At 42.9% G+C, this 23,497-nt stretch overlaps 1 protein-coding gene across 2 annotated transcripts; it reads right to left on the bottom strand.

Annotated features, from left to right (window-relative positions):
• Window positions 1–598: 598 nt before the first annotated feature.
• yeats4 (YEATS domain containing 4) lies at window positions 599–20,796 on the bottom strand. 2 transcript variants are annotated; one of them, XM_068050402.1, is made up of 8 exons: window positions 20,648–20,796; window positions 19,900–19,951; window positions 8,520–8,639; window positions 7,159–7,225; window positions 5,340–5,434; window positions 4,693–4,785; window positions 4,073–4,160; window positions 599–1,155 (listed from the first exon to the last, which is right to left on the bottom strand). In XM_068050402.1, exons 2-8 carry the CDS (start codon window positions 19,927–19,929, stop codon window positions 986–988), a joined length of 663 nt encoding a protein of 220 aa, XP_067906503.1. In that variant the 5' UTR covers window positions 19,930–19,951; window positions 20,648–20,796; the 3' UTR covers window positions 599–985. The 2 variants fall into 2 exon arrangements, with proteins under 2 accessions (XP_067906503.1, XP_067906501.1); XM_068050400.1 differs by lacking the exon at window positions 19,900–19,951 and having other exon boundaries at window positions 20,435–20,794.
• Window positions 20,797–23,497: the final 2,701 nt, after the last annotated feature.

Here is a 23,497-nt window from a genome sequence, read left to right as displayed (position 1 = left end):
CTGATTTTGACTTCTACTGCTAGATCTCTTCATATAGGCTTGCAGCCAAGGCACTTGGTTTCATGTTGCTATCAGATTTTGTTATAGAGCAAGCCATTCTCCTTCGGTCTATTCATCTGCACTGATCTGATTCCAACAGCAAGAAATGAATTTTCCCTGTCAAATGCCAAGTTGGCACCCGTGTGGAGAGTCAACAGCATCAATCGTGATATGGATTCAAAATCAAATTTAAAATTTCCTCCAATAATCAAATGGATATTAGGGAACCGAGAAAGACTGAGCAGCTTGTCAAGTACTCCCATTTGAAGAAGCTGAGCAAAATCTTTGGAACTATCAGCTATGTGGGGGGGGGGTGGATTTTTTTTAAAGCTTGTCTGTGAAGGCACACAAAAGGAGTGCATTAACTACTGAAAGAATCTAGCAGAATTTTTCCCACCAATTCAAAAAATAGCTGAACTGCTCTGTAACTTTCCATTATCTTACTGAGAAAAGTATACAGCTCACAGAAAGATATAGTCAGATTTAAAGGTGTTATAATGCACAAAATAGAGTCCCAATTCTTTGGCCAATACCAATCCAATGCATTCTTACAGCACTGTAGCCTTAAAGAAAAATTAATTTATTTAGATGTATGCTTTAAAATCAATTTTAACAAATACCTTAAGTATAAAACATAAAAATGCATACACAGAAAGTCCACATACAAAACAGCCACATCCTTTCCCTTTTCTTCTTGTTGCATAATACTGTTTGGACCACCAGTGTTTGTTCAAGACGGGGTTCTTAAGTTAGATGTAAACGTGTTCATCTTAAAATTTAAAAAACCCATTAGCTCTGGATTCTCCGAAGTATAATCTGATTAAATGATTTGACCTCCAGTCATTGAGCAGGCAATGCAAACGTTTGCTTTATAATGAGCAATACTGCTCTCAGCAAATGTCTTCAATTCTTCTTAAAGATTTCCAGTTAATTTAAAGAGCATTTTTCAAGTTTCCTTTCCCTGATCATCATCTTCAATCTTTTTGATTTCACTCTTTAAGTAGTTGATGGCTTCACGACTTGCTTTCAATCTTTCTTTAAACTCTGCAATTTCAAAGCTGGTCTTCTTCTTGGCAGCTTCTAGCTTTTCCCTGGTTTTCACCTCAAGCTCTGCAACTAGAAAAAATAAGATTTATCTGAATAAGCATAAATTCTCCAAAATGATCAAATATAGATATTTTACATGCTTCACTTTTGTAAAGAATTGCTGACAGTTATTTTAATAATTGCATAGTTCCTCAGGGTAGTGTCCTTGGCCCAACCATCTTCAGCTGCTTTATCAATGACCTTCCTTCAATCATAAGGTCAGAGCTGGGGATGTTCGCTGATGATTGCACAATGTTCAGCACCATTCATGACTCCTCAGATACTGAAGCAGTCTGTGTAGAAATGCAGCAAGACCCGGACAATATCCAGGCTTGGGGTTATAAGTGGCAAGTACTATCGTGACACAAAAGTGCCAGGCAATGACTATCTCAAACAAGAGAGACTCTAGCCATCTCTCCTTGACATTCAATGGCATTACGATTGCTAAATCCCCAACTATCAACATCCTGGGGGGTTACCATTGACCAGAAACTGGAGTAGCCATATAAATACTGTGGCTACAAGAGCAGGTCAGAGGCTAGGAATCCTGCAGTGAATAACTCACCTCCTGACTCCCCAAAGCCTGTCCACCATCTACAAGGCACAAGTCAGGAGTGTGATGGCATACTCTTCACTTGCCTGGATGGGTGCAGCTCCGACAACACTCAAGAAGCTCGACACCATCCAGGACAAAGCAGCCCGTTTGATTGGCACCCCATCCACAAACATTCACTCCCTCCACCACTGACGCAAAGTGGCAGCAGTGTGTACCATCCACAAGATGCACTGCAGCAACGCACCAAGGCTCCTTCGACTGCACCTTCCAAACCCGCAATCTCTACCAACTAGAAGGACAAGGGCAGCAGATGCATGGGAACACCACCACCTGCAAGTTCCCCTCCACGCCACACACCATCCTGATTTGGAACTATATTGCCATTCCTTCACTGTCGCTGGGTCAAAATCCTGGAACTCCCTTCCTAACAGCACTGTGGGTGTACCTACCCCACATGGACTGCAGCGGTTCAAGCCGACGGCTCACCATCACCTTCTGAAGGGCAATTAGGGATGGGCAATAAAGGCTGGCCCAGCCAGTGACACCCACATCCCATGAACGAATTTTTAAAAACTGCCAGGGTAACTGTTTGTGTACTTTAAAACCTCCTTTTTCAACAACTTAGAATTTTTGGGTGAATTATACATTGAAAATTAATTGCCTCTGGACTTGGACTCATTTATGAACAACAAAGGGATTTTTAAATTAAATCATTCAGTTTCAAATCAAGAAGTGCCAACAGCTGAAAATAGATGACTAATAGATTTCACACAGATACTGTGAAGCATACAACAGCTTTTAAAAATTCTCAAAATATATATCTTTCTCGGGGAAGCAGGGTTAAGACACATTGTTGGCCCAGATTAGCAACAGTTTTACTCTCCAGCTGGCCTGTGCTATACCCAGCTAGAGAGAGCTTGGCATCAACACTAGTTAAACAAAATGGATAAATATTCCATTCACAGCACCGATTATGCTTACGCTGAGGAACTTTAAAAAAACAACTTACAAAAAAAAAGGGCAGGAAGGGAGAATAAGAGATGAAGAAAATATACACTTTATGTAATGAACTACCACAGATTATGATAATACGTATAATAGAATCATTGGCTGTTGAGCTCTTCACTGCAGCTAATGAATGTCCCATTTGAGGTGAAACCATTACTGGCCCAGATTCAATCTCTCATGTGCTGAGTTAGCTGATCTAACTGGGGTGAAAATAGCAGTAGTACAAGTGGCCTCAGTAACTGAGCTAGGGAATGGAAAAATCTGTCAGGGTTCCCACTTCTGTCGCCTATCCCAGTATGTGGACTTTAGTTGAGGACAGGATTGAGCTTGGCTATGGTGTAACTTGCACAGTTAAGTAACCTACTGGACACATTGTCTAGGTTCATACTTGAAGGACTAAGTTGGTGAGAGACTAGCGAGTGGCCACAACCAGTGGAAACCAATATCCCAGTAAGATTTGGGTTCTGCACAAGATGAGTGCTTTTCATAATCTCAGAACATCCCAAAGTGCTTCACAGCCAATGAATTACTTTTGCAATGCAGTCATTATTGTTGTGTAGACAACCACAGCAGCCAATTTTTTCACAGCAAGGTGTTACAAACCAAGAGCTGGAAGGTGGGTTTAGGGTGAATAGCTCTTTATTGGACACAATGGACCAAATGGCCTCCTCCTGTGCCATAAATCTTTCTATGTTTCTATGTAATTTGGGCTGAATATTGGTCAGAACGCGTAGACAACTTGTTGCTCTTCTTCAGATAATATATTAGGAACTTTTACACCCATCTGAACAAACACACAGCGCTTTAATCCAATGTTTCATACAAAAGCCGGCACCTCCGACAGTGCAGCACTCCCTGTACTGCACTGAAGTATCAGCCCAGATAATGCGTTCATGATCTGGAAAGGAATTTGATTACTCAACTTTTAATGTTGAATTCATGCTGTGGGGTGCTTTTGCACTGCTAGCCCATAAAATGTAAAGGTGAGTGGTAAGAAGTGGCCCTTTCTGTATTAAACTGGTCACACTACTTGTTTGTCTCCTTTACGATAACTTGGAGATGTTCATCTGAGTCACAGCTACTGCACAATGCCAATTATTTATGGCAATTTGATGCAGACTGATCTGTCTGCAAAGAGAACTTTGAACTTGCAATACTTGATATTGGGGCAGTGCATTACAACTGTGACACTTCAAAAAAGTACATAATTTGCTCTGAAGCACTTTGGAATGTCTAGAGGTTGTGAAAGGCCCTATATAAATGCAAGTCTTTCTTGCAGATTGACTTTACACTTGAAACATTGTAATTAGGATCACTTTTTAGAATTACATAATTGTACTTTTCATGTAATTTAACTATACCAATGTAATAACAGGATCTTACACTCAGTTTCATGTTTGTAGGCTCCAAGTGTCAATTGTCGAGATGTTGTCAACAGCTGTTGCATCATTGCGGTGGGATCTTGGAAAATCTAGATCCAAAAACAGAAGTAATAAATTGACCAAATTTTAAGTCAGTTTATATAGATTTCCCTGCAATTTTATAACGTCACAATAATAGATTTTTTGTCATTTTAAAAATAATTTTTTTGTGAAAGATTTTGTTCTATTCTGAGTTCTTCTTTCTTTCTTTTGGGCCTCCTTATCTCGAGAGACAATGGATACGCGCCTGGAGGTGGTCAGTGGTTTGTGAAGCAGCGCCTGGAGTGGCTATAAAGGCCAATTTTGGAGTGACAGGCTCTTCCACAGGTGCTGCAGTTATGCTACTTTAATAGCATAAACGTTTTCAAACTGGAGCTCGAGGTTTTCCAACTTCTGTTTTCTGCCTAAATTAAAACATGGGTCCCCAGGAATGTGCAATATTTACAGGGGACTCTCACCCTCACAAAAAAGTTTGAAAACTACCATTGTAGTCCTTTAATTTGAATAAATTGAAATTTTACTGAAATAGTGTAGAAACTTTATATTCACAGTGACCCTACAAAAGCTGCTTCTTGTGCTTACCATTTCATCATAAAATTCAGAAACCACCGTCTTCTTGCCCAGCATTACATTACTATCAGACTGAAACAGCTTCAGCAAGTGATAGAGTGTTACCTGTTCAACAGAAAGAGCATAGCAAGTTATTTAAATACAGAACATTTCAACAATGTGGTACAAAAATCAACAAAATAAGATATGACCGAGGAGTTAACGCACAGAGTAAAACTGTTCAAGGGTGTATGGTTGTACATCAATGAACTGATTTTACGGTAGGACAGACAGACCCTCCTTGGTTGTTGTAGACCACATTCGGGAATTTAAAACTATCAGAGCACTGGGTTAAACAGATGTGCTTGAGAACTATCACCTCATATGGAACAATTAAACATTGGGGAAGAATTTCAATGGCTATTATCCTGCATTCCTACTGCAACTTTTGATTGTTTTGTGTGGTATCGGCTGAAGCTACTCCGAACAATCGGGAAAATATCCCACTACCTTTAAAAGACAGATAAAACACAATTTGAGAGAGGAATAGATTGAAGTTTCACTCAACCTCCCCCCGGCTCCCAATCTCACAACAGTCATCACCCTGTAGGAAGGTGCCTGGCCTCCACTCTGCCCCTTGCCACTAGTAAGGAAAGAGAATCAAAAGAAGAGCTTCTTACCGGCCTTTCATTTGGATCTATGAAGAAAATTTTGATTATGATTTCAAATTCACCCCATCCAGTTTCTGTGATTTCATATGGTGGCTTGGTAACAACTGCAGAGAGGGGAAAAAAAGGTAAATTAACTTTTTAAAATACATTTTATAGAAACCCACTCCATTGAAATTTTGTACAGCTCTTTTCTGAAACTTATTCTGGAGACGTAGATGACACTAGCAAGGCTATATTTAATGCCCATTCCAGTGCCTGAGGGCATTAAAGGTCAGCCACAATGTGTGGGACTGAAGTCACATGTTGGCCAAATCCCTACCTTGAAGGGCATTAGTGAACCTGTTGAATGTTTATGATAAATATACCTGATGCTAGCCTACAAATAAAGAACAAAGAACAGTACAGCACAGGAACAGACCATTCGGCCTTCCAAGCCTGCGCCGATCTTGATGCCTGTTGAAACTAAAACCTTCTGCACTTCCGGGCACCGTATCCCTCTATTCCCATCCTATTCATGTATTTGTCAAGATGCCTCTTAAACATCGCTATCATACCTGCTTCCACCAACTCCCCTGGCAGCAAGTTCCAGGCACTTACCACCCTATGTGTAAAGAACTTGCCTCGCACATCCCCTCTAAACTTTGCCCCTCGCACCTTAAACCTATGTCCCCTAGTAACTGACTCTTCCACCCTGGGATAAAGCTTCTGACTATCCACTCTGTCCATGCCACTCATAACTTTGTAAACCTCTATCATGTCGCCCCTCCACCACCGTTGTTCCAGTAAAAACAATCAGAGTTTATCCAACCTCTCCTCATAGCTAATGCCCCCCAGACCAGGTAACATCTTTTGTACCCTCTCCAAAGCCTCCATGTCCTTCTGGTAGTGTGGCGACCAGAATTGCATGCAATATTCTAAGTGTGGCCTAACTAAGGTTCTGTACAGCTGCAGCATGACTTGCCAACTTTTATACTCTATGCCCCGACCGATGAAGGCAAGCATGCCGTATGCCTTCTTGACTACCTTATCCACCTGCGTTGCCACTTTCAGTGACCTGTGGACCTTAATGCCCAGATCTTTCTGCCTGTCAATATGATCAGATTTGCTGAATTCAATTTCCTATCCTGGTGGAATCAGCACTCACGACCTCTCGGTAGCTAGTCCAATATCATAACCACCAAACCCCCCATACAGAGGTGCACTGAACTAGTCAGAAATGATCTTCCTGATATTTCCTTTTGTATTTAAATTGTAAGGTGTCAGCCAAGATTTTCCATTAAATGAGAAGGAATTCAGTTATCCTGAAAACATAGCCAAGTGCTGATGGGCACCAAATTTGTAATTTGGCTGTTATTTTGATAGTTTATTAGAAACCATGCACAACCATGAAAGACATAAAAATTGCTCAAAAGTTAGTATAGAATCCCTTTACAGAATTTTTTTGATTTGAGACTTTTGCATTATTGAAGTTTTTTGAAACCACTGGCTTAGAATCATTTGTGTAGATCAGAATAACCATAGATATAGCATGCTCATTGTCTGAGTTTATGTTCACGACAGAACTTGACCTGTTGATACTAACAATGTAACACGGGAATCCTGATTAGTCCAGAATATCTCTCAGATTATAGTAACCGCAATTCTAGATTACAAAACAATTATTAATGTGCTCAATTATCTTCCAATATCCAGTTCTGGCAAAGGATTTGCAACAGAAATATTAACTGTCTTTTCAGATGCTGAAGCTGTAATTTGTTTTTATTTTTACAATTCTAGTAAATATGTTTCAGTAAGATTTTCTTTAAATGTCTTTTTAAAAAAAACTTGCCTCTCAGAGGGTTCCCATAGCTTTCATGCAGCTTGAACTGAATTTTCTTCACATATGCAGACATGTCCTGCAACAAAAATAAATATTTGATACTCATCATGCTGGTATCTTAAAGTTAAGAAAAAAATTAAAGCAATGTTAAAATGGATATTACAGACACTCTGATTATAGAGTGGGGCTTGAACCCATAATCTGACTCAGATGTGAGAGTGCCACCACTGAGCAAAAGGCTAACACAACGAATTGGCATCAAACCAATGACTTCCCTGATCCATAAAGCTCAACGGCTCACTGTCTTAACCAGTGAGAGCTTGGAAGCCTGGACTATGATTATTAAACTGAGACACTCATTTTAGACAACATAGCCACTTACTGAAGCTCAGAGCTTTTTGATGCTGTGTTATTTTAACATCCTTATTTTATGGCAACATAAAATATGGGTATATGAGATGAATTTTACTATTTGCGTGTTCATAGGTAACTCAGCTACTCACTCCTAACTAGAAGAATGAAATGTACACAGCAGATACTTCAATATTCATCGAGAAATATGTGCAATGCAAGGTTCCTCTTAACTCTTAGGGTGCTAATCAAAGTTTTCTTTGTATTTTAGGGAAATAGAAATTTTGAAAACAAGGAGCAGTCATGATTTAATTTTTCTGGTGAGGGTTGTGCCAGGCTTTAGAGTTCCGAAGAAGGGTCACTGACCCGAAACGTTAACTCTGCTTCTCTTTCCACAGATGCTGCCAGACCTGCTGAGTGAATCCAGCATTTCTTGTTTTTGTTTTAGTCACAAACTTGAAGCAGAGCAAAATCAATCATCTTAAAACAATGTTAAATCAAAAGCTTTAATAAATGGGCGGCACAGTGGCTAGCACCGCAGCCTCATAGCTCCAGGGACCCGGGTTCAATTCTGGGTACTGCCTGTGCGGAGTTTGCAAGTTCTCCCTGTGACTGCATGGGTTTTTGCCGGGTGCTCCGGTTTCCTCCCACAGCCAAAGACTTGCAGGTTGATAGGTAAACTGGCCATTATAAATTGCCCCTAGTGTAGGTAGGTGGTAGGGAATATGGGATTACTGTAGGGTTAGTATAAATGGGTGGTTGTTGGTCGGCACAGACTCGGTGGACCGAAGGGCCTGTTTCAGTGCTGTATCTCTAAATAAAATAAAAAAAAGTCATCTTGTTTATGTTACAGTGTACAAGTAATGATATGTTCTACATTCCTCCTTCTAATGGGTTGAAAAAAAGGCATGATACTATGATTTATAGACTATGCTTTGCCTTACAATGTGTTCCATACACAGCTACAGTTACTGTATTTCTAGTGTACATACTAAGGATTAAATAAAAGCAGAACGCACTTCATTCCTGTAAGGTTTTACATACACCGTCCACTGATGGGTGTGTCCATCCTCCTCTCGTTTCTTTCCAAAATAACGCGCAACATTTCCAAAGACTATCGGTTTAACTATCGTGACACCCTGTAGATGTAAGAATATTAAGAAAATATGTTTTAGTCTCTGAATGTTCCCTGAACTTTAGGAAATGTTGAGCTCTTAAAAAACTTGCAGTAAAGAAAGCAGGAAACCAGAAATTATACATTTCAGTATCAAGTTGCAGCAAACAATGCAAAAGTAATAAATTAAAAGCAACCACCCCTCAATCACCAAAGCAGCTTTTCTTGTTGAGAGTCAATCAGTTGTAACTTACTCAAGAATAATGTCCAGCAGGGAGTAATTGCAATATAGTGATCAAAATCAAGAGTTAGTTAACCACAGAAGCAAAGCTTCAGCTGTTTACAACACTCCCCTGAATTCCAAGAATTAAATATTCAGAGATTGGCAGATTTTTGGGTACTAAGAGAATTAAGGGATATGGGGATACTGCAGGAAGGTGGAGTTGAGGTAGATTATCAGCCATGATTTGTTGAATGGTGGAGCAGGCTTGAAGGGCCAAATGGCCTACTCCAGCTCCTATTTCTGATCTTATGTAAATCACTCAGGAGTGTATATATTGTCTTGTACGCATTGGTTTATTTTATGCCCTAAATTTATACACACAGTTTTATGTTGGCCTCGACTCGTATGTGAGGACTGGACAGTGGGACAGCATACTGGAAGGCACTTATGGAACTATAACCCAAGCAACAGTCAGTGCTTTCAGGCCATATTAGACATGCCACCTACCTGTTCATGATCTTCACTCAACACAATGCAAGCTTATCAGATCTAGTGATTAGGATATGGCACTCCCACTGGAGAGTGGCCCGGATTAATTTCCAGGTCAGGGAATGAGGCTTTCCTGGTACAGACGCGATGGGCCGAATAACTTCCTTCTGTGCCATAAATTTCAATTATTATCTTGGCCCAGCATCAAAAAAAAAAGAGACCAACTCTTATATAAAAAAAAAAATCTTATTTACCTTAGAGAAAAACTGGCAGATACCTGGGAGCACAATGGCTGCCCGATTTTCAGAAAGGCTGCATTTGCTAACACAACCACTAGGTGGCACAGTACTGGCACATGAGCAAATGTAGCCACACCAACTGAAACGTCACTGTCTGAGATGTCTCAGGCAGCTGCCAGTAATAAAGATGGCGCAATTCAATTTGACACAAAAAAAATTAAACCCAACTCCCCCCACCCCCCCCAATGAATGCAATCGCCAACTCCATCCCACCCCAAACAGTACGCTGCTCCTTCCCGCTATCGCTGTTTCTCTTCGCCAATCCCTCCAGCTCCGCCTGCTTGCTGCTCACTTCCAGCCTCGCCACTTCAGCCATTTTCTCTACAACACACCGCCTGAAGAAGCGGTGGGAAGTGAGCAGCTGGGGGTGCGGGGGAGGAAGAAATCGAGCGGCTGAGGGGTGGAGAAGCAGCGAGGCTGGGACAGCGCGGTCAAGTGGGTGGAAAGCAGTGAGCGCGGCCATTGAGGGGTGAGGACATCATTATGTCCGACGTCGTAGAGAGATACAGCACTGAAACAGGCCCTTCAGCCCAAAGTGTCCGCGCCGACCATCAACCGCCCATTTATACTAATCCTACATTAATCCCATTTTTCCCTCTCACATCCCCACCTTCCCTCAATTCTCCTACCACCTACCTACACTAGGAGCAATTCTTACAATGGCCAATTTACCTATCAACCCGCAAGTCTTTGGCATGTGGGAGGAAACCCACGCGGTCACAGGGAGAACTTGCAAACTCCGCACAGGCAGTACCCAGCACCGAACCCGGTTCGCTGGAGCTGTGAGGCTGCGGTGCTAACCACTGCGCCGCCATTGCATGGTGACGTCAGCGCGCGCATGCGCACATTCATACTGGCAAGCTGGCAAATGTACAGATGCACTGACGGCATCCGTGATCGCACCGTGCATGCCCTCCATTGTTAGGAGACACTCCGTTGCAGAAAATGGTACATGGCACAGGGCCGTAAAGGAATTTGATAAATAGAGAAGAAATCTGAAATATCACAATACTTAACAAATTACACAACAGGCTCATTTCCAAATTTCCAAACATTTTTCCCTTCCATATGCTACTAGCATGTTTGAGAAATGCATAATTGATTCCATGCCATACCAAATTTAGCAAGAGATTATGTGTTACCAACAAGGTGCAAAAGGGGTTGGCCCAAGAAATGACAATGGCGAAGTTGTGACTAAAGTTAGAGAAATTGCTAAAGCACTTAACAGTTAACAATGTTTACAAAGGAACTTGGAAAAATGACAAAGTTGGAAGTACAGTTTAAAGGTCCCTTTAAATTATCATGGGAAATGCAGAAATGGCAGAGACATTGAACGCATAGCTTGTGTCTGTCTTCACAGAAGACGACACAGTTACGTACCAGAAATAGAGGGTAACTTAAAGGCTAAAAAGAGTGAAGAAATTAAGGTAACTAATATCAGTAGAGAAAAAGTATTGGAGAAGCTCGAGGGACTAAAATCTTACAAATCCCCAGGACCTGATGGTCTACACCTAGGGTTCAAAAAGAGATAGCTGCAGAGATAGTGATGCGCTCGTTATGCCTTTCCAAAATCCCCTAGATTCTGGAATAGTCCCAGCAGATTGGAAGTTAGCAAATGTAACACTGCTATTCAAGAAAAGAGGGAGAGAGAAAATAGGGAACTACAGGCCAGTTAGCTTGACATGAGTCGTGAAGAAAGTGCTGGAATCTATTGTTAAGGAAGTCTTAACAGTTGGGTTGGCATCCTTTCATCTATGCAGCAAAAAATCCATTTAGATGGGGTATTTTCTCTTGGTGCACCTTTGCTGATGGCTATGAAGGCCAATCCTTGAGAGGCAGGTTCTGCTCCAAGTGCTGCAAGTGAAGCTGCCAAGTGATGCTGTGAGCTGTTGTTTTTGACATTGGCACCTATTGTCAAGCTGCTGTAGCAATTGGTCATCGTGGTACTGCACACTAGTCCACAGGATGTGGCGCCATTTTCCTCTTTCATCAGCAAGTGACTCCCAAGTGCGATAGTCGACATTTAGGGCCTTCATGTCACGCTTGCAAGCATCCTTGAAGCCGCACTTTGGGCACCCTACTGGTCGTCTGGCCCCAGCTACCTCACATACAGAAGGTCCTTGGGTATGTGACCATCTTCTATCCTGTGGACGTGTCCGATCCACCAAAGCCGCCTCGGTTTGATTAGTGCCAATATACTTGGGAGCTCTGCCTGACAGGACTGCCACATTCGTGATTTTGTCCTGCCAGGATATACCCATAATGTGCCGCAGATAGCGAAGATGGAAATTATTAAGCTTCTTTTCCTGGTAGCTGTAAGTTGTCAATGTTTCACAGCCATACAGCAAGGTGCTGAGAACACAGGCCTTTTAAACCATGAGCTTGGTCCTCAGGGTCAGCTTGGTGTCATTCCATGCACGTTTCGCAAGTCGGCCAAAGGTGGTAGCTGCTTTCCTTATGTGTGTATCGAGCTCTGCATCAAGGGACAGATTGTCTGTCATTGTGGACCCAAGGTAGCAGAATTTTCTAACCACTTCCAGTGGAGTGTTATTTAGTGTGATCAGGGGTGGAGATGCAACACCTTGTTCCTTGATCACTGTTTTTGTGACTCTTATAGTCAAGGAGAACAAGTTACAGGCACTGGAGAGGCAGTCCATGAGTCTTATTAGTGAGTTTCTATGTGAGTTACTAGCACAGCAACATCAGTGTAGAGGAGTTCTCTGATCAGGACGTGCTGTGTTTTTGTCTTTTATTTCAGCTTTGGTAGTTTGTAGAGCTTGCCCATTGACCTAGTGTGCAAGTAGACTCCTTCCATATCTGCAAGGAAGGCAAAGTCAGGAGCGTGGAGATGATGATACCAAACAGAATGGGGGCTAGGATACAACCCCGTTTCACTCCATTCTTCATTTGAAAGTATTGGAAGTGGAGCCATCAAACTGTACAGTGCAGTCCATGTTGTCATGGAAGGAGCGGATAAGACTGAGGAGCTTCGGTGGGCAGCCAATTCTTAGAACATAGAACATAACAGCGCAGTACAGGCCCTTCGGCCCTCGATGTTGTGCCGACCTGTGAAACCATCTGACCTCCACTATTCCATTTTCATCCATATGTCTATCCAATGACCACTTAAATGCCCTTAAAGTTGGCGAGTCTACTACTGTTGCAGGCAGGACGTTCCACGCCCCTACTACTCTCTGAGTAAAGAAACTACCTCCGACATCTGTCCTATATCTATCACCCCTCAACTTAAAGCTATGTCCCCTCGTGTTTGCCATCACCATCCGAGGAAAAAGACTCTCACTATCCACCCTATCTAACCCTCTGATTATCTTATATCTCTCTATTAAGTCACCTCTCCTCCTCCTTCTCTCTAACGAAAACCTCAAGTCCCTCAGCCGTTCCTCGTAAGACCTTCCCTCCATACCAGGCAACATCCTAGTAAATCTCCTCTGCACCCTTTCCAAAGCTTCCACATCTTTCCTATAATGCGGTGACCAGAACTGCACGCAATACTCCAGGTGCAGCCGCACCAGAGTTTTGTACAGCTGCAGCATGACCTCGTGGCTCCGAAACTCGATCTTGTTTTCCAAAATCTTGTACAGCCCTGCTCTGCTGACGGTGTCAAATGACTTAGTGAAATTTACAAAAGTAAAGTAAAGGGGTATACTCTGTTCCCTACACTTCTCTTGTAGCTGGTGTATGGAGAAGATCATATCCACAGAAGATCTGCTGGCATGGAAACCGCACTGCATTTCCGGGTACACTCGGTCTCTCAGAAAATGGAGGGGGTTTTTTTTTTAAGTATGACCCTAGCAAAGGCCTTCCCTGTGACGCTGAGGAATGAAATGCCCTGTAGTTGCAGTCTCCTGTTGCCTTTGTTTTTGTGAAACAGAGCCTACAGAGAAGGAGGTCATAAAAGGTGTGGCAATAGATGGGACTTTCCGTGCTTGAGTAGTTGGCTGAGATTCCGCCCTTGCTGGGTGCCCTTCTGTTCGCTTTGCTGTCTATGGTGTCTCGAGCTCCAGTGATGAGGGTTTTTCATCTAACTCATCCATGACAGGACGTTGGGGTAGAGCATTGAGTGCAGACTGGGAGATGTCCGACGCTTAGGAATACAGCTCACAATAGTGTTCAGCCCAGCAGGACATCTGTTCACTTCTGTCTGCGAGTACTTCACCATCTGCCAACTTCAGGGAAGCAACTTTGGTGATGGTAGGACCAAGTGCCCTCTTGATTCCTTCGTACATAGCTTGTAGGTTTCCTCTGACACATGCAGTGCACTTAGAAAATCATAGTATGATCAAAGTCAACATGGTTTTACAAAAGGGAAATCGTGTTTGACAAATTTATTAGCTTTTTTTGAGAATGTAACTAGTAGGGCAGATAAAGGGAAACCAGTGGATGTAGTATACTTTAATTTCCAAAAGGCATTCGATAAGGCACTGCATAAAAGGTTAATACACAAGATCAAGGCTCATGGAGTTGGGGATAATGTAGTAGAATGGATAGAGGATTGGTTAACAGACAGGAAGAAAAGAGTAGGGATAAATGGGGCATTTTCAAGTTGGCAGGCCGTGACAAGTGGAATGCCATAAGGATCAGTGCTGGGGCCGTAGCTATTTACAATCTATATAAATGACTTAGATAGGAGACAGAGAATAATGTATCTAAGTTTGCTGACAATACAAAGCTAGGTGGGAATGTAAGCTGTAAGGAGGCTACCAAGAGGCTGCAAAGAGATATAGACAGGTTAAGTGAGTGGGCAACAAGGTGGCAGATGGGGTATAATCTGGGGAAGTGTGAGGTTATTCACTTTGGTCGTAAGAATAGAAAAGCAAAATATTTCTTAAAAGACGTGAAACTTCGAAATATTGATGATGTTCAGAGACTTGGGTGTGCTCGTACAAGGAACCCAGAAGGTTGGCATGCAGGTACAGCAAGCAATTAGGAAGACAAATAGCATGTTGGCCCTTATTGCAAGTGGACTGGAGTACAAGAATAAAGTTGTCTTGCTACAATTGTACACAGCTTTGGTAAGACTACATCTGGAATACTGTGTACAGTTTTGTTCTCCATATGTAAGGAAGGATATACTTGCCTTGGAGTCAGTACAGTGAAGGTTCACTGGATTGGTCCCTGGGATGAGAGGGTTGTCCTATGATGAGATGCTGAGCAATTTGGGCCTATATTCTCTGGAGTTTAGAAGAATTAGGTGATTTATTGAAACATACAAAATTCTGAAGGGGCTTGACAGGGTGGACACTGAGAGGTTGATTCCCCTGGCTGGGGAATCTAGGACATTGGGGCAGAGTCTCAGGATAAGGGGTCGATCATTTAGGACTGAGATGAAAAATTTCTTCACTCAAAGGCTTGTGAATCTTTCGAATTCTCTACCACAGAGGGTGTGGATGCTCTATTGTTGAATACATTTAAGGCTGAGAAAGGAACATTTTTGGTCTCTCAGGGAATCAAGGGATACGGCGAGTAGGCAGGAAAGTGGAGTTGAAGCCGAAGATCAGCCATGATCATATGAATGGTGGAGCAGGCTCGATGGGCTGTATGGTCTACTCCTGCTCCTATTTCTTATGTTTTTATGTAAAAATGGACTGAAAAGGAATCAAATCACAAGAAACAACATAATTGGAGAGGTTGTAACTCAAGGTAGATTAGGCTCCTGGTTCTGACATTTTTCATTCCAGGTTCCTGAACTAATTGATTCAAATGACTGAATACTCTAGGGCAGGGCAGTCTCAACCAGGGGTCCACAGTCTCTGAGGTGTCAGTGAGAAGGTTTCAAGGGGTCTGCCAAAAATAACAAGAGAATGTGTAGAATATGAGCCTTGCATAATCAGCCTACACCTCTCTAATTAAATTTTAAACCTGTGCTTGAGCACCACGACCATTTGATTCAGCCATCGGCCAGTAACTGGGCTTCACCATTCATGCAGGCACAAGAAAGTCTGCAGCTGCAACACATCATTACACGCCTCACTTGATCTGGTGCCCAGCATCAGCAACAAGTTTCACATTAAGCAAAACAAAAATATTTATGTTTAATTGTATAACAATTTTTGTACAGGTAATATACTCGCGTTGTGTTACAGGGAATCTGTGCAAGTTTTATAACGCAGGAGGGATGCCTCAGAAGGAAAAAGGTTGAGAACCCCTGCTCTAGGGGATATTTTTCCAAAGTTCACTGGGCACAAAGCAAATCAAAAGGGCTGGAAGAAAGCAAAAAGGCGAGGATGAGCCATCAAATTATAGACCTCTAAACCTTACTTAAAACTGTTGAGAAAATGCTTTAAAGTATTATGAAGGATGGTATACAAGAGCATCTTGAGGGGCATGTTTTTAGGAGTAGGAAGTCAGGCTTGACTAAATTATTGCAATTCCTTGAGATGACGACATACCTAGGAGATAGGGAAGAGGCAGTGGATGTTATCTACCTAGATTTTAGGAAGGCATTTGACATTATTTGCATAATAGACCAATAAATTAGTCGAGCATGTACTCCCACTCCTAAAACCATTCTGACTACACCAGGTCAAAGTCCATGAGATAGATGGGTACATATTAAAATGGATTGCCAAATGGTTGGTAGACAGACAACATGCAATAAATAAATCATGGGCAGATATCTGACTGGCAGCCAGTTATCAATGAAGTGCCTCAGAGTTCATTGCTGGGGGTCAGTTGTTTATAATTTTTATAAATAACTTAGAGGAAGGAATTATAACAAGCATAGGAAATAGGAGCAGCAGTAGGCCATATGGCCCCTTGAGCTGCGCCGTCATTTAATAAGATAACGGCTGATCCTCAACCTCAACTCCACTTTCCCGCCCAACCCCCATAACCTTTGATTTCCTTAAAAGCCCAAAAATGTATTGGTCTCAGCCTTGAATATGCTCAATGATAGAGCATCCACAGCCCTCTCTGATAAAGAATTCCAAAGATTAGCCACCTTCTGAGTGAAGCAATTTCTCCTTATTTCAGTCCAAAATGCCCATCCCCTTATCCTGACACTATGCCTCCTGGTTCTAGACCTTCCAGCCGGGCAAAAACAGCCTCTCAGCATCTACCATGTCAAGCCCTCTCAGAATCTTATATGTTTCAATGACATCACCTCAGTCTTCTAAACTCCAGAGTCTACACCCAAACTACTCGATCTTTCCTCATAGGAAAACCCTCTCAGCCCAGAAATCAATCTAGTGAACCTTTGTTGCACAGCCTCTAAGGCAAGTATATCCTTCCTTAGGTATGAAAAGCAAAACTGTACATAATATTTCTGGTGTGGTCTTTCCAAATCCCTGTACAATTGCAGCAAGACTTCTTAATCTTGTACTCCAACCCCCCTTGCAATAAAGGCCAACATAGCATTTGCTTCCTAATTGCTTGCAGTATCTATGATTTTCCAAAATTCCTTACATTCGGGAATGGTCCCATCAGATTGGAAATTGGTAAATGCTACATCGCTCTTCAAGAAAGGAGGGAGAGAAATAGGCAAGATAAGGGCTCATGGAGTTGGGGTAATATATTAGCATGGATTCTGGACTGGTTAATGGACAGGAAGTAAAGAATGGGCATAAATGGGGCATTTTCAAGTTGGCAGGCCGTGAACAGTGGAGTGTTGCAAGGATCAGTGCTGAGGCCTCAGCTTTTTACAATCTATATTAATGACTTAGATGAAGAGAAGGAGATTAATGTATCTAAGTTTGCTGATGATACATTGGTAGGTGGAAAGGCAAGCTGTGGGGAGGACAGAGAGAGGCTGCAAACAGATATACAGGTTAAGTGAGGGGGCAACAAGATGGCAGATAGAGTACAATTGGGGGGGGGGGGGGGAAGTGTGAAGTTATTCACTTTGGTTGCAGGAATAGAAAAGCAGAATATTTTTTTAAAAGGCACGAAACTTGTAAGTGTTGATGTTCAAAGAAACTTGGGTGTGCTTGTACAAGGAACGCAGAAAGTTAACATGCAGGTACAGCAAGCAATTAGGAAAGCAAATGGCATGTTGGTCTTTATTGCAAGGGGACTGGAGTACAAGAATAAAGAAGTCGTTCTACAATTATACAGCGTTTTGGTGAGACCACATCTAGAGTACTGTGTGGTTTTGGTTTGGATTTGGTGTGGTTTTGGATAAAGGATATACTTGCATTGGAGTGGGTACAGCGATGGTTCACTAAATTGGTCCCTGGGATGAGGGGGTTGTCCTATGATGCGAGGCTGCGTAAATTGGGCCTATATTCTCTGTTTAGAAGAATGGAGAGGCGATCTCATTGAAACATATCAAATTCTGAAGGGGCTGGATAGGGTAAACACAGAGATTATTTCCACTGGTCGAGGAATCTAAAACACGGGGTTCAGTCTCAGGATAAGGGCTGATCGTTTAGGACTGAGATGAGGAGAATTTATTTCACTCAAAGGGTTGTGAATCTTTGGAATTCTCTACCTCAGAGGGTTGTGGATGCTCCATCGTTGAATACATATTAGGCTTAGATAGACAGATCTTTGCTTTCTCAGAGAATCAAGGGATATGGTGAGCGGGCAGGAAAGTGGAGTTGAAGTCGAACATCAGCCGTGATCATATTGACTGGCTGAACAGGCTCGATGGGCTGTAAGGTCTACTCCTGCTCCTACTTCTTGTGTTTCAGTCCAATTTCTCCAGTACTTTATCTTTACTGATACTAATTATCTTTAAGTTCCTCACACTCATTGGAGCCTTGGTTCTTCAAAATTTCTGGTATGTGTTTTCTGCCTTTTACTGTGAAGGCAGACACAAAATATTTGTTTAATGTCTCTGCCTATTTCCTTATTTCCCATTGTAATTTCTCCTGTCTGACCCTCCAAGGGATCCACATTTACTTTTGTTACTCTCTTACTTAGTCAACTTTTGGCCATCCTTTTCTGGTTTCTAAAACTCGCCCAATCCTCAGACTTACTACACCTCTTGGCAATATCATAAGCCTCTTTTAATCTAACGCTACTACCCTTAACCACCTGGAAGGCAGATTCATTGAGAATTATGAAATATTTCTTTAAATGTTTACCATTGCTCATCCACCATCATACCTTTTAATCTAATTTCCCAATCCACCATAGCCAACTGGTAATTGACTAAGTTCAATACGCTAATTTCAAACTTAGAATTTCACATTGATTTTGAGAGTGATATACCCATCATATTATGATCACTCCTTCCCAGAGGATCCCTTACTATGATATTACTGGCTGTGGTTGTTGGAGGCCAATCATCTCAACGAGGAATTCGTTGTCGGGGTTCCTCAGGGTAGTGTTATAGGCCCAAACAGCTTCAGCTGTTTCATCAATGACCTTCTCTCAAACATAAGGTTTTAAGTGGAGATGTTCCCTGATGATTGCACAGTGTTCATTCACAACTTCTCAGATACTGAAGCAGTCCGTGCCCACGTGCAGCAAGACCTAGACAACATTCAGGCTTGAGCTGACAAATGGTAAGTAATATTCATGCCACAGAAGTGCCAGGAAATGACCATCTCCAACGAGAGAGGATCTAACTATCTGCCCTTGACATTCAACGGCATTACCATCGCTGAATTCCCCCACTGTCCACATCCTGGGCGTTACCATTGATGAGAAAATTAACTGGATGAGCCATATAAACATTGGGGCTCCAGGAGCAGTTCAGAGGCTGGGAATTTTGTGGTGTATAACTCACCTCCTGACTCCCCAACGCCTGTCCACCATCTATAAGGCACGAGTCAGGAATGTGTACCAGCTACAAGATGCACTCACCAAGGCTCCTTAAACAGCACCTTCCAAACCCGTGACCTCTACCACCTAGAAGGACAACGACAGCAAGCATCCTGGCTCGGGAATATATCATTGTTCCTTCATCATCACTGGTTCAAAATCCTGTAACAACCTTCCTAACAGTTCTGTGGGTGTACTTACACCAAACAGACTACAGCAGTTCAAGGCGGCAGCTCACCACCACCTTCTAAAGGGGAATTAAAGATGGGCGATAAATGTTGGCCTTGCCAGCGACCCTCAGATCCCATGAATGAATATAAAACAAACTAATTAACCTGTCTCATTACACAAAACAAGATCTAAAAAAGCCTCTTTTTTGGTTGGTTCCACCAGGGTCCAAAGTGTCCACATTTGCAGACAGTAGCAAATGATGATTATCAATATGCACAAGTTCAAAATGATCTGAATAAATTTAATCAAAGATGAAATTTGGTACAGGGAGTCATAAGGTTATGAGATTTGGCAGAGGGAAGGTTGATGCTTACTGTAGTTTGGGTGTTCTTTCCTTGAGGCATGCATGGAAGCGTTTACATTTTCCTATTGAGAAATATTTACAATTTCATTCTCATGATCAATTTGAAGCTAGTTTACATCTTTTAATCACTTCTTCGATAGCCCTCTGCTTCACAGTTCTTCAAGTAAGACTGCTGATCTCACAGATAAGACTGCAGGACAAAGCAGATAACATGTGTACTCAGGAACTGGCATATTCTGGAACTAGTAGCTATTTTGTACCCAAGCTCACTGTGTATTTCCTCAAGGATGGGCAGTACAGATGGAGCCCATTCAGCCCATCCAGTCTATACAACATATATTCTCTAGAAAAGAATTACATTTGCATTGTTATCTGACTTCTAACAAAAGGCCGTTTGCGATGCTACTTCTGCCGCATATGGTAGTTAAATATAACTCCACGGTTACCATAAATATATTTTTAACATATTAAAACTTTATTTTTCCTGTTCGCGGAGGGAAATTCTTCCGAAATTACTACTTGCAAGCCTGAGAAGACGCCTTTACCTTCACTCTCCCTCCCGAGTCAGGACCGAATTCCGCCATTCTCTTGAACATATTGTTAGAGCGGCGCCGCTTCCGGAATCAGATCCCAGCCCGCGGTTTCTCGGCAGCAGCAGTTGGAGCCACTAGGCCGCAACGGCCTCCTCTCCACTCCCCGCCCTCGCACTGCCCACGCCCGGTCTCCGCTCCCGCTGCCGGTCTCTGGGAGGAACTAACCCGCTTCGCCTCAGCCTCCCGCCAACGCTCTCAATTACACGGAGCCAAGCCAGACTGCTCACTCCCGGAGTGCCTTCACTTTTCGCGCCACCGGCTTCACTCCCTCATCAACATGGTGGATGCACCCTCATCAACATGGCGGACACACTCGCCCGCCTCACTCCCTCATCAACATGGCGGACACAGCTCCCGCCTCGCTCCCTCACGAACATGGCGAATCCTTTGCTCGCCCTCATAACTCAACTTCTGTCAAAAGGTCACAGACCTGAAATGTTAACTCAGTGTTTCTCTCCACAGATGCTGTCTGACCTGCTGAGTATTTTCAGCATTTTCTGCTTATGATTCCGATTTCCAGCATACTCAGTACTTTGCTTTTGTTTTCAGCCAGCAATAACTCTCCAGCATCTGTGGAGAGAGAAACAGAGTTAGTGTTTCAGGTCTGTGACCTTTCATCAGAACTGGGAAAAGTTAGTAATGTAATAGGCTTTGAGCAATTTGGTGTGATCACCAGGGGTTTGGACAGAGTAGATAGGGAGAAACTGTTCCTATTAGCCAAGGGTCCAGAAGCACAGAACACCAATTTAAGGTAATTGGCAAAAGAAGCAACAGCGACATAAGGAAAAATATTTTTACGTAGCGAGTGGTTAGGATCTGTAATGCACTGCCCGAGAGTGTGGTGGAGGCAGATTTGAAGCCTTCAAAGGAGAACTAGATAATTATCTGAAGAGAAAAAAATTGCAGGGCTACGGGAAAAAGGCGGGGGAGTGGGACTAGGTAGGTTGTTCTTGCAGAGAGCTGGCATGGAGATGACGGGGCGAATGGCCTCCTGTGCTGTAACCATTCCATGAAAGGCGGGGAAGGTAGATAAAAGAACAAAGGGAAGGTCTGTAATAGGAGAGATTAAATGACAAACAAGTTGGTAGTGCAAGGCCAAAGGGAGTGGTAATCAACAACAACTTATATTTATGTAGTGCCTCTAAGTAATAAAATATCCCAAGGTACTTCACAGGAGCATTATAAAACAAAGCATGACACAAAGGCACAGAAGGAGATATTAGGTCAGATGACCAAAAGCTTGGTTGGTCAAAGAGGTAGGATTTAAGAAGTGTCTTAAAGGAGGAAAGCGAGGTGCAGAGGTGTAGGGTGGGTATTCCAGAGCTTGGGGCCTAGGCAACTGCAGGTGCAGCCACCAATGGCGGAGCAATTAAAATCAGGGATGCACCAGAGACCACAATTAGAGGAGTGCAGATATCTTGGACAGTTGTGGGGCTGGAGGAGATTACAGAGATAGGGAGGGGGTGAGGATCTTAAAATCAAGATGCTGCTTGATGGGAGTCAAAGTCTGTCAACGAGCACAGGGACTTGAGCACAAGGGGAATGGGACTTGGTGTGAGTTAAGACAGAGGCAGCAGAGTTTTGGTTGACCTCTAGTTTACAGAGAATAGAATTTGGGAAACCAGCCAGGAGTGGAATAGTCAAGTCTAGAGGTAACAGGGGTTTCAGCAGCAGATGAGCTAAGACGGGGAGAAGTCTGGCAATGTTACAGAGATGGAAATAGGACAAGGAAAGTTGTGTGTAGAGAAGCTGTGAATGGCTGATGAACAGCTGCTGTCTAAAAGCAAGAACAAGAGGAAAATGAGAGGAAAACCAAAACCTGCAAAGAAAATGGAAACTAAATGCAGGCAGAGGTTATAATGTGAAATTGTGGAACTCAATATTGAGTCCAGAAAGCTGTAAAGTGCCTAATCAAAAGATGAGGTGCTGTTCCTCGAGCTTACATTCAGCTTCACTGGAACACTGCAGGAGGCTGAGAGGTCAGAGTGGGAGCAAGATGACGAATTAAAATGACAGACAACAAGAAGCTTGGGGTCACACTTCTGGACTGAACGGTCACCCAATCTGCATTTGGTCTCCCTAATATACAGCAGACCACATTGTGAGCAGCGAATACAGTATACTAAATTGAAAGATGTACACATAAACCACTGGTTCACCTGTCGAGATTAAAGAGTTCCCGACTGAGCAGCAGGGACAGGATGATTTGGATATGGAGATTTCAGCTCTGCAATGGAGAGCCCATGGATAGGGAAAAAAATCAGATCATCATCTAAACTCTTGCAACAAGCAAGATTACTCAGCGTAAATCTTAGGCCCAACAATCTTCAGCTGCTTCATCAATGACCTTCCCTCCATCACAAAGTCAGAAGTGGGGATGTTCGTTGATGATTGCACAAAGGTGAGCACCATTCGCAACTCATCAGATACTGAAGTTACCCATGCTCGCAGGCAACAAGACCTGGACAACATTCAGGCTTGGGTTGACAAGTGGCAATTAACATTCACACCACACAAGGGCCAGACAATGACCATCTCCAACAAGAGAGAATCTAACCACCTTGGCTTGATGTTCAATGGCATTACCATTGCTGAATCCCCCACATCCCAGGAGGGTTACCATTGATCAGAAACTGAACTGGAGCAGCCATATAAATATTGTGGCGGCAAGAGCAGGTCAGATGGTTGGGAATTCTTCAGAGAGTAACTCACCTCCTGACTCCCCAGAGCCTGTCCACCATCTACAAGGCACAAGTCAGGAGTGTGATGGAATACTCTCCACTTGCCTGGATGAGTGCAGCTCCAACAACACTCAAGAAACTCAACATCATCCAAGACAAACCTGTCTGCTTGATCGGCACCTCATCCACCACCTTAAACAGTCACTACCTCCACCACCTGCGCACAGTGGCAGCAGCTTGTACCAACTCCGACATGATTGTCCAGAATCCAGCCCGCCAAAGGTTTGAATCCGACCCGCTAATCCTGTGTGACTGACAGCAGGATGGCTGTGGA

This window comes from Heterodontus francisci, chromosome 18, assembly GCF_036365525.1.
Source record: "Heterodontus francisci isolate sHetFra1 chromosome 18, sHetFra1.hap1, whole genome shotgun sequence".
NCBI classification, from domain to species: domain Eukaryota; kingdom Metazoa; phylum Chordata; class Chondrichthyes; order Heterodontiformes; family Heterodontidae; genus Heterodontus; species Heterodontus francisci.
This window is presented reverse-complemented; position numbering and strand designations above follow the sequence as displayed.

Bases quoted from the DNA above. Each gene is read 5' to 3' on its own strand.
- yeats4 (XM_068050400.1), bottom strand. From the start codon at position 20,485: ATGTTCAAGAGAATGGCGGAATTCGGTCCTGACTCGGGAGGGAGAGTG. The intron at 7,226-8,519 runs GTGCGTTCTGCT...TTTTTGTTGCAG, and splicing joins TAAAACCTTACAGGAATGAA to GACATGTCTGCATATGTGAA. The intron at 5,435-7,158 runs GCAAGTTTTTTT...CCCTCTCTGCAG, and splicing joins CTATGGGAACCCTCTGAGAG to TTGTTACCAAGCCACCATAT.